Here is a 12,379-nt window from a genome sequence, read left to right on the forward strand (position 1 = left end):
TTCACAACAACTAAACAACGGATTCTTACTCTTTTCTTTATATCATACAAGTATCTTCAAACCAGACTGCGCTATTGCCGAAGCTGATATACAAAACTTGCCGCATATTGCATAAGACCCGTATTTGCATGATGTGGCTTGTATACTACCTTGTTCGCTCATTCTGTCATACACCTCAACTGCATGTCTGACTGCCCGGCGGTCCACACGCTCCATCAGGGCCTTCTCTCCCACATCAATGACATTGTAGCCCTTGGCCCGGGGCTGGAACCCCTGTGATGGAAACATGCAAGGTGTCTGCATTAACTCTTTTTGCTAGTTTGTTTTACCTGTTACCACTTAGGTACTTATTTTCAACCATTAGTAGTCCTATAGAAAGTTGCATTTAATCAAAAACCTTTCTTATTAAATTTAAGTTTGAAAGGCTTCATTTCCAACCCTTTGTTACTGATGAGCAGAAAACCATAACAGGTTTTATGCTGGTTGCAGAGCCATTTTCCCTTTGCTTTTATGGAGGAAAGGGTTAATTCTTTTTGGCTAATTGTATCAATGATATTATGTAACTAGAAGTCATAATGATTCAGCATAAAACTATTGTGCTTGGTAATGATCTAGAGTTAAATAGTAGTGAGCAGAGTCCTGCTCTTCTTTGCATCCCCTCCTACCATACTACGCCTCTGGAATGGTTAACACAACTAAGTGTACCATCCCCCTCCTACCTTTCTGGAATGCTTATTACACCTAAGTGTTGCATCCCCCTCCTACCTTTCTGGAATGGTTAACACAACTAAGTGTTGCATCTGCCTCCTACCCCTCTGGAATAGTTAACACAACTAAGTGTTGCATCCCCCTCTTACCCCTCTGGAATGGTTAACACAACTAAGTGTTGCATCCCCCTCCAACCCCTCTGGAATGGTTAACACAACCCAGTGCTGCATCCCCCTCTAACCCCTCTGGAATGGTTAACACAACCATGTGTTCACATGCATCCCCTTCCTACCCCTCTTGAACGGTTAACACAACTAAGTGCTGCATCCCCCTCTAACCCCTCTGGAATGGTTAACACAACTAAGTGTTGCATCCCCTTCATAACCCTCTGGAATGGTAAACACAACCATGTGTTCACATGCATCCCCCTCCTACCCCTCTGGAACGGTTTAATAACACAACCATGTGTTCGTATCAGTTGAACTTAAAAATATATTTATAAATATTCAATCGTAAATGACAATGTAGCACGAGCCGCTGACTACCTGAGACCGCCACCGAGCGCTATGTGCGCGGCCTCACAATGCCGATGTTCCTTCCGAAACCCTCGGAAGGCCAATTACAAAATAACAATGTAATTATAATTTTCCTTAGGCTACCTGCCTTCTGATTATGAACTTAAAATAATCGAGTCGATTAAGATATATACAATGCGACCAAAGAGGGGACTGATGCCTTCAACGAATCCTCCGGCTTCCGTGAAGCTACTGGTTACCGCCTCCGTGAGGCTACTGGCTTCCGCGAAGACACTGGCTCACGTCACCCCAAGGCATGAGGTGAAGCTTCCGTCACTGCCTTGTACGATGTCCGTATACTCCAACACTCTGAAAACCCTCTACAAGGAACAGGAACTCTGCAGCCCGGGCAGCACCGTTTAAAGCTTGCAGCCAACGTAATTACCCAACTGCTCCAGAATACTGTTCTTTAAGAGTAACGTCCCTTTTCTTCAGATGTTGATCCGCTCGCATACACCGGAGAACTGCCCAACTTGTCTATTTGGAAGCCTTTATATACTGGAGAACACAGCGCCACCTAGCCAACGGCAAGGCATGATCCGGAAACTACCGATGTTTCCGAATTCCCTCCGCACTCTACGGAGATTACCGATCAGCATTTCTCCTTCACTTACACAGAAACTAGCCGAATATATACGCAGGAGTTTACTAAAAACATTCCTTAAATATCAAATACTCTTTAAATGCTTAATACATTATTTTTAGCTATACAATTAACTAACTTTATGAAAAACAAGTTACAATTTCATATTGTTTACCTGGCAAATTTAAAACTAAGGGAGGTTATTATACTGTAGTAGTGAAGACACGTAAAGCATCTATTTCGACCACGAATCCTTTCGTCATAACGACAATGCTTAAACAAGAGCACCGCCTTGCGGGTGCAGACCGCTCATCTATTTTCTTTTTAAAGGTGAAGGGACTCTCATTTTCAATCACAAAGGAGGGAGGGGTGGAGTGAAGAGGGGTGTATAGTGTGGGGTTGTGGACATTTATTACATTATCTTCCAAAAAAGCGAAAAAAAAAAAAAAAAAAAAAAATGGGGGCGGGGGGGGGGGGGGGATGGGGGGGGGCGATGGGGGGGCGATGGGGGGGGCGATGGGGGGGCGATGGGGGGGGGTATTTTTGGGGTTCGATGGTTGGACGGTATTTCAAACATAACCGTTTAAAAAAAAAAGGGCACGGGGGATGGTTTGGGTGGAGTCTATTGTGGTATATCAGGTAAGAGTAGTTTCGTCAAAGTATCAATCAAATCTAATCATAAATAAAGAAGTTATGGCAATTTTAGCAAAATTTAATAATTTGACCTTGAGAGTCAAGGTCATTCAAAGGTCAAGGTAAAATTCAACTTGCCAGGTACAGTAACCACAAGATAGCATGAAAGTATTTGAAGTTTGAAAGCAATAGCCTTGATACTTAAGAAGTAAAGTGGATCGAAACACAAAATGTAACCATATATTAAAAGTTAAGAAGTCAAAAAAGGGCCATAATTCCGTAACAATGACAACCAGAGTTATGCAACTTGTCCTTTTACTGTACCCTTATGATAGTTTGTGAGTGTTCCAAGTATGAAAGCAATATCTATGATACTTTAGTGGTAAAGTGGACCAAAACATAAATCTTAACCAAATTTTCAATTTTCTAAGTATAAAGGGCCCATAATTCCGTCCAAATGCCAGTCAGAGTTACATAACTTTGCCTGTACGGTCCCCTTATGATAGTTCATAAGTGTTGCAAGTATGAAAGCAATAGCTTTGATACTGTAGGAATAAAGTGGACCTAAACACAAAACTTAATCAAATTTTCAATTTTCTAAGTATAAAAAGGGCACATAATTCTGTCAAAATGCCAGTCAGAGTTACATTACTTTGCCTGCACAGTCCCCTTATGATAGTTAGTAAGTGTTGCAAGTATGAAAGCAATAGCTTTGATGCTTAAGGAATAAAATGGACCTAAACACAAAACTTAACCAAAATTTTCAATTTTCTAAGTATAAAAAGGGCACATAATTCTGTCAAAATGCACGCCAGAGTTATCTAACTTTGCCTGCCCAGTCCCCTCATAATAGTAAGTAAGTGTACCAAGTTTGAATGCAATAGCATTGATACTTACTGAGAAAAGTGGACCTAAACGCAAAACTTAACCAAAATTTTCAATTTTCTAAGTATAAAAAGGGCACATAATACTGTCAAAATGCACGCCAGAGTTATCTAACTTTGCCTGCACAGTCCCCTCATGATAGTAAGTAAGTGTACCAAGTTTGAATGCAATAGCATTGATACTTTCTGAGAAAAGTGGACCTAAACGCAAAACTTACGCCGACGCCGACGCCAAGGTGATGACAAAAGCTCATCATTTTTTTTCAAAAAATAGATGAGCTAATAAAAATACCTCAATTGCAAGTCCTAGACTAAGAAATTTGTTGGATTTAGCTATTAACAAGCAAATTTGTTGAATTGATATCCCCCGCCAAATAAAGTTTGTCTATGGATGGGTGCAAATCCCTTTATATTTGGTATAATCCTAAAAATATATTTAAATGTAGAGTAATCCTTTTTATGCATTGCAATTCTCCTCATTTATATCTATACACCCATGCAGTTTTATACTGAAATTTTGTAGCCTGATTTATGCCCTGAAAATTTGCACAATACAAAAACAACAAAGGACAATAACTCTTATTTAAAAAAGTGAAGGGCTATGGTTCATGTGCATGGCACTTCTCCTTATTGATATCAATACACCCATGAAGTTTCATTTTGAAGTCTTGTACGCCCCGGTATCTGAGATATTGCCCTTGAAAGTTAGATCACACAAACAAGAGTTCCGCGGTCTGAGACATATGCCCCCTAAAACAGGGCTTTGAACTAGTTACCCTGATTTCAATAGGGGTCATCTACTGTCCAAGGCCAACGCACATGTGAAGTATCAAGCCAATCGGTCAATTCGTTGACGAGTTATTGATCGGAAACAATATTCACACTTATTGTGACCGTGACCTTGACCTTTGACCCAGAAACCCCAATATCAATAGGGGTCATCTACTGTCCAAGGCCAATGCACATGGGAAGCATTAAGCCAATCCGTCAATTGGTTGACGAGTTATTGATCAGAAACAATTTTCACAATAATTGTGACATTGATCTTGACCTTTGAGCTAATGACCCCAATTTCAACATGGGTCATCTACTGTCCCAGGCCAATGCACATATGAAGTATCAAGCCAATCAGACAATTGGATGACAAGTTATTGATAAGAAACGATTTTCACACGTATTGTGACAGTGATCTTAACCTTTGACCTAGTGACCCAGGGGTCATCTACTGTCCAAGGCCAATGCACATAAGATGTATCAAGCCAATCGGTCAATTCTTGACGATATATTTATCAGAAATGATTTTAATAATTATTGTGACAGTGACCTTGACCTTTGACCTTATGACCCCAATTTCGATAAGGTTTATCTATTGCCCAAGGCCAATGCACATATGAAGTATCAAGCCAATCGGTCAACTTGTTGACGAGTTTTTGATCGGAAACCAACTGGTCTACAGACAGACCGACCGACCGACATCCAGCAAACCAATATACCCCCTCTTCTTCAAAGGGGGACATAAAAAAGGGGCAATAACTCTTAATTAACAAAGTGTGGGGTCATGGTTCATGTGCATGGCACTTCTCCTGATTGATATCTATACACCATGAAGTTTCATGCTGATATCTTACATAGTTTCTGAGATAAAGATGAAAAGTTTTGTGACAGACACATGGACGGACTGACAGACAGATGAACAAAGCCAAATCTATATCCCTTCGCATTTAGTGGGGGATAATTAGAAAATGTCAATAGATATCTCCAGCTTTCCAGCTGACCCTTTTTAAATCAGCACTCTGAACCTTTTGTGGTTCTAGATCTTCCCCTTTGTTTAGCAGATAAAACAGTTTCCCACTCAACCCTTCTATTTAGAAGAAATAGATACATTTATTTTGTAATACAATAAGTTTAACACTTTTGTTACTAGTTCAATTGAATTATTCATCTTAATGTTCTTATATATTGTTTCAGCGTGTAAATATTGGTGCCATTCTGTTAACATGAACAAATAAAACACAACTGATATTGACACTCTATTATGAAGAGTATACAATGGCATTAATAATTAATCACAATATTTGTCAAGTGAAAATTTACAAGTTCAACAAAAGTAAGAACTAATATCATCCAAGAATATTTATGATATAGTATGATCAAGGCATACCCTATCATTTGACAGACTATCCAATGGCTAAAATAAAACAAGGGCTGTTTGTAAAACATGCATGCCCCCCATATGGACTGTCAGTTGTAGTGGCAGCAATTGTGTGAATACGTTTTTTGGCTTTGTCATGATCAATTTCCTATGAAGTTTCATGATCCTAGGCGTAAGCATTCTTGAGTTATCATCCGGAAACCATTTTACTGTGTCAAGTCACCGTGACCTTGACCTTTGACCTAGTGACCTGAAGGTCAATAGGGGTCATCTGCGAGTCATGATCAATGTACCTATGAAGTTTCATGATCCTAGGCATAAGCTTTCTTGAGTTATCATCCGGAAACCATTTTACTATGTCGGGTCACCGTGACCTTGACCTTTGACCTAGTGACCTGAAAATCAATAGGGGTCATTTGCGAGTCATGATCAATGTACCTATGAAGTTTCATGATCCTAGGCCTAAGCATTCTTGAGTTATCATCCGGAAACCATTTTACTATTTCTGGTCACCGTGACCTTTGACCTAGTGACCTCAAAATCAATAGGGTCATCTGCGAGTCATGATCAATGTACCTATGAAGTTTCATGATCCTAGGCCCAAGCGTTCTTGAGTTATTATCCAGAAACCATCTGGTTTACGGACATACAGACGGACATACGGACAGACAGACATGTGCAAAACAATATACCGCCTCTTCTTCGAAGGGGGGCATAAAAATTGGCAAAATAATGTTCATCTGGCTACATTTAGTTACTTACAAAACCACATAAATATTTAAAATTGTAATAATTCTGAAATAAGTTAAATAAAGTTAAGAATCATTTACAAAGCTGGAGGGCCCTTTATATAATACAAACTCAACAATCACAACGGATGGATTGGGACATACGGGTATATGTGGGCGGGCATCGTTGTGGCCAAACAAGTCACTGTGTTTGTTGACGAAGTACTGCGCTGCTCTTTTCCCAGACGCCTTCGCCATCAAGCAGACCTCCTGGAAGGAACAAAAACATCACATTCGTAATTACGAATAATTTTCAAATCCGTTACGTATTTATTTTAAAATCTTGTCGTACCATTACGAATTACAAAATCAAGTTACGAATATTTTTTTTACATCGGTTCATATCGATTTTTATTAAGTTCTTTTCGCGCATTAAAGATCTTTTCTGTGCTTATATAAAATGGTTATCAGGTTTGTTTAACAAAGCGCATTTTTTCCAATAAAAGCGGCTTGTACAGTCTATCTGTCAAATAACAATGGTGGCGCCCAGAGAGTGTCCTAAAAAACTGCAAAGCGTGCAAAAACACGCTTTTAACATATTGTATGCAAAGTGAGCCGAAGTTGAATGTTAAGAAAGACATTATAGAAAAGATCTTATACGATGTTGTATGTTCAGTTGCCGAAACAGTCGGAAAAGCTAAAAAAAAACGCGACACGACGGGTCCAAACTTTAACAAAAAAACATTGAACAAGTGGAAGGGACAATTCCGATGGCCAATCGTTGAAAATATTGAAGGGGAGACCCGATTTAATTGTGAAATATGTAAAAATTCATCGAAGGCATGCAATCTAAGCACAGTTTGGGCATATGAAGGTATTTGAAAAATAAAATTGTATAATACTGAATAGACACTGTTGAACTTGTTAAAATTAAGTTGCAAGTATGTTTATTTTGATTTTTTGCATGAAAATAACCAATATTATTTATTTTTAGGTCATTTAGAAAAGTTAAGAATTATTTTCCAAAACTTCATAGTAACGTTAAGAATAAAATTTCAGAGTTAAGAATTATTTTTGAAAATCTGGTAGTAACGTTAAGAATTTCACGAAACCTTATCTGGAGCTCTGCATTGGGTATAAAAGAAAGAAAAAGAGACCATTGGAGCCTTGTTCTGAGAAAACTGGGCATAAATACATGTGCGTAAAGTGTTCGTCCCACACAGGTTAACCCTTTACTACTTAGACAAGTATTTTCACTCATTTGTAGTCCCTTAGAAAATTAATTTTAATTAAAGGCCTTTCTTACAAGATTCAAGTTTGTAAGGCTTCATTTCACGACCTTAGATACTGATGAGCTGCAAACAGCATAAAACCTGAACAGACTGCGAGTTACTTGCAGGCTGTTCTGGTTTTATGCTGTTTACACATATCAGTTTTAACTTCGCTTTTAAGTGGGAAAGGGTTAATAAGAGGACAACACTTTCTGACTTCAGGACTTTTTCCTTTAAAGCAGATGTTTTAAATTAAAATAAAGTGAATGCAGAAAGTTTTGTCCCTGATTAGCCTGTGAAGATAGCACAGGCTCGTCTAGGATGACACTTTACGCACAATCATTAAGCCCTGCAGTTTTCCCATCACATGGCAGGCCTTTAATTAACTATTGAAACAGTAGAAATGTGATAAAAAACACACATTCCGAAATGAATCATACAATTACTTCAAGAAATTAGATAAAATTACAAGGGGGTGGTAAATTCTGAATTTATTCTTACAATTAACATTAAAAATTTGTAACAGGTGAAAATAATATACAAAGATGTTCATGGCCCGAAAAATCTAAAGAAAAGGAAAATGCATTTTGAAGATGAAAAATGTCAAAATATTAATTTTACCAGGGCTTTTTCAAATCATTTTTGGATTATGACATATGCCTGTAAAATTTGAAATTTTTCTGATCACTTTAAATTGGAAAAAAGTATACATGCTTGATTTCTTAACTTATGAAAAATAATGTATTAATTATAAAACAGAAAATACTAAACTGCCCATTTATGAATGGTACCAATACTGATCAAAATGGAAAGAAACAACATGGTTTTTAGCCAAAAAAAAGGGAATTTTTATACATTTTTTTAAAGGTATCAAGTCAATGTCAGACCCATGGCTCATTGGCAGGGGACAAAATATTTCTATACCGCACTCGTCCTTCAGGATGAGTGAATAAAAATTTTCACTCGTCCTGCAAATACATGCACTTGTCCTTCAAATATGTGTGAAATAAAGATTGCAAAAGGCTGATATGACTAATAAAATTCTTGGTCAGACAATGAGGAATACAGGACACAAACGCTACAAAATAGTTTGCCATTCTCCATTTTCGCCCACGCATTTTGGACAGTTTGCGAACGTTTGGTCTTGTTATATACCAACTGCTGTGTGTCCCCCGCTCCCTTTAAAGAACGCTCGTATGTCAGACATTTTTCAGACAAATTTCAGACTGCCTCACTGGTTTAAAACTGTACTTTGCAGTTAAATAATTCTTTAAAAACTAATACTAACAGTGAATGCAGTCGGATGGTTCCCTGTCAACATGCACGCACAAAGTTTACACCAAAAAGCCAATATTTACTCGGAAAACAGTCTCGCATAACAACGCGCACCTGTTGTATGAAATTTACAATTACAATTTCCAGTTCATTTGGGTTTTACTTTCAAAATAGATTTGCTTTAATGAAATGATTTTAGTAAATGAAAAAAGAGTCTTACTGATAAAAAATACATATTTTAACATCAGCTTTTTCACTTGTCCTGTAGGATGAGAGCTTTAGGAAAATTCACTCCTCCTTTCAGGATTTCACTTGTCAATACGAGCGGACGAGTGGAATTTTTGTCCCCTGCTCATTGGTTCATTGCTTAATCATGTGTGTACAATAGACAAATGTTAGGCCTTTAACTAACTATTTAAACAGTAGAAATGTAATCATTGACAAGCCCAGGTCTGTTACCTTAGGAGAGTTCACAGGTGATTTGAGATTTAAAACAAAAGGACCTGAAAGGCCCAAAGTTGCTCACCTGAGATAACAAGATATTATTGGGATAAATCTTCTGACCAAGTTTCACGAAGATCGGAAAATAAATGTGGCCTCTAGACTGTTAACAAGGTTTTACTATAGCCGTATAAGGAAAAATGCCCTGCCCCCTGGCAGCCATGTTTTTCAACCAACCGGCATCATTTTTGAACTCGTCCAAGATATTATCAGGATGAATCTTCTGACCAAGTTTCATGAAGATCGGACAGTAGATGTGGCCTCTAGAGTGTTAACAAGATTTTACTATAGCCATATAAGGAAAAATGCCCCGCCCCTTGGAAGCCATTTTTTTCAAGCAAACATTATTATTTTCAATCTCATCCAAGATATCATTGAGACCAATCTTTAGACCAAATTTCATAAGATTGGACAATAAATGTAGCCTCTAGAGTGTTAACAAGGTTTTACTATAGCCATATATAGCCATATAAGGAAAAATGCCCCACCCCTGGTGGCCATGTTTTTAAAGCAACCAAAACCATTTTCGAACTCATCCAAGATATCATTGGGACAAATCTTCTGACCAAGTTTCATGATGATCAGAAAATTGGACAATAAATGTGACCTCTAGAGTGTTAACAAGGTTTTACAATAGCCATATAAGGAAAATAGCCCCGCCCCTGTGGTGGCCATGTTTTTCAACCAACCGGCATCATTTTTTAATTCTTTCAAGATATTATTGGGATGAATCTTCTGACCGAGTTTCATGAAGATCGGACTATAAATGTGGCCTCTAGAGTGTTAACAAGATTTTACTATAGCCTTATATAGCCATAAAAGGAAAAATGCCCCGCCCCTTGGCGGCCATGTTTTTCAAACAAATGTAACCATTTTCGAACTTATCCAAGATATCATTAAGACAAATCTTCTGACCAAATTTCATCAAGATTGGACAATAAATGTGGCCTCTAGAGTGTTAACAAGGTTTTACTATAGCCATATAAGGAAAAATGCCCTTCCCCCTGGCGGCCATGTTTTTCAACCAACCGGCATCATTTTCCAACTAGTCCAAGATATTATTGGGATGAATCTTCTGACCTTGTTTCATGAAGATTGGACAATAAATGTGGCCTCTAGAGTGTTAACAAGATTTCACTATAGTCATATATAGCCATATAAGGAAAAATGCCCCGCCCCTTGGCAGCCATGTTTTTCAAGCAAAGGTTACAATTTCTGAACTCATCCAAGATATCAGTGGGACAAATCTTCTGAGCAAGTTTCATGAAGATCGGAAGAAAAATGTGGCCTCTAGAGTGTTAACAAGGTTTTACTATAGCCATATAAGGAAAAATGCCCCGCCCCCTGGCGGCCATGTTTTTGAACCAACCGGCATAATTTTCAAACTCGTCCAAGATATTATTGGGATGAATCTTCTGACCAAGTTTTATGAGGATCGGACAATAAATGTGGCCTCTAGAGTGTTAACAAGATTTTGCTATAGCCATATATAGCCATATAAGGAAAAATGCCCTGCTCCTTGGCAGCCATGTTTTTCAAGCAAACGTCACCATTTTCTAACTCATCCAAGATATCATTGAAACCAATCTTCTGACCAAAGTTCATTAAGATTGGACAATAAATGTGGCCTCTAGAGAGTGAACAATGCAAATGTTGACGTCCCACGACGGACGACGGACAACGGACAAAAGGCGATCACAAAAGCTCACCATGAGCACATTGTGCTCAGGTGAGCTAAAAACACACACAATCTTAAATGAATTAGGTAATGACTTCAGGAAATTAGATTAACTTACAAGGGGGCATTAAATTCTGCATAAATTCATACAAGTACAATTAAAAAGTTGTAACAGTTGAAACTAAAAACCAAAGATGTTGGTGGCCTAAACAATCTAAAGAAAAGGACAATGCTATTTGAAGATGAAGAATTTCAAAATATTAATTTTTTACCATGGCTTTTTCTCACCATTTTCGGATAATGACATATATAATACCTGTATAATTTGGAATTTTTGTCCATTTGTTGTCCCTTAGAAAGTTAATTTAATTTAATACCTTTCTTTCTAATTTCAAGTTTTTAAGGGCTTCATCTCCAATACGTAGTTACTGATGAGTAGCAAACAGCATAAAAGCTGAACAGACAGGGAGTTACTTGTGGGCTGTTCTGGTTTTATGCTGTTTGCAAAAGCCATTTAAACTTTGCTTCTTATAGGGGAAAGGTTTTCAGCCAAATTGGGAATTGTATTACATTCTTTTAAAGGTATCAAGTCAATGTCAGACCCAATAAGTTAAACTAATGCATTTTAAAACAACTTGTTCCAATTATAATTGTACTTAAAATAAGGTCAGAAAAGCATCTTTAAATAGGAAATTGCTTACATCATTTAATAAGTCACAGTTTCATTTCACATGTTCATCAGTGAACAGGTTTGCATATTAATTTATTTCATATTTGACATCAATAATGAAAATCTCTTTGTTAATTATTAATTATTGTTAATTATAAGCGCTTCCCACTTGAAAAAACAAAATGCAATTTATTTGGTTCTTACACCCAATGTACATAACAGCAAGTGAAATGTAAACAATTAAAAAAACACCCACACAAAAAGCAGTTAGCTTCCATAGCAAAATATAGTAACTTATTTAAATTCAGATAAATGCTATTAAAAATAAAATAAAACGAAGCACAGAATTGAATGTACTTTATGAATTTATTTTCCTTGATTTGGTTAAGTTGCCTTCAATTTGGGAAAAATGATATAATCTTGGATTGTGAATAGTACTGTTTTCAGGTTCCAATTTCTAGTGAGGAAAAAAACTGCTAAACATATGGATATATGATAAATTGATATTAAAACCTCCAGCTATTTATTTCTATGCTTTCCAAACCTCTGGAAGGTGAAACATCAATCGGGAATTGTTTGACTGGATTTGGGAATTTAAAAAACTATTTGCCATTGGGAATATGACCAAATAATGGTTATACAATAAGGTAAAAAATGTGATGTTAACAGTTCTATTAAATAAAATCTTTCTGTAGAAAACCCCCCTAAAAAAAATGAAAAC

General features: G+C 37.2%; 1 protein-coding gene across 1 annotated transcript in view; it reads right to left on the minus strand.

The window, feature by feature from the left end:
- Positions 1-12,379, minus strand: part of LOC127840953 (pentatricopeptide repeat domain-containing protein 3, mitochondrial-like) — a 59,458-nt gene that overhangs the window by 39,829 nt on the left and 7,250 nt on the right. Inside the window, exons 4-5 of the mRNA XM_052369417.1 lie at positions 6,429-6,533; positions 150-273 (exon numbers count right to left, since the gene is read on the minus strand). Of these exons, the coding sequence (XP_052225377.1) occupies positions 150-273; positions 6,429-6,533 (229 nt within the window). The remainder of the gene's footprint in view (positions 1-149; positions 274-6,428; positions 6,534-12,379) is intronic.

This window comes from Dreissena polymorpha, chromosome 8 (assembly GCF_020536995.1).
Source record: "Dreissena polymorpha isolate Duluth1 chromosome 8, UMN_Dpol_1.0, whole genome shotgun sequence".
Lineage (NCBI taxonomy): Eukaryota > Metazoa > Mollusca > Bivalvia > Myida > Dreissenidae > Dreissena > Dreissena polymorpha.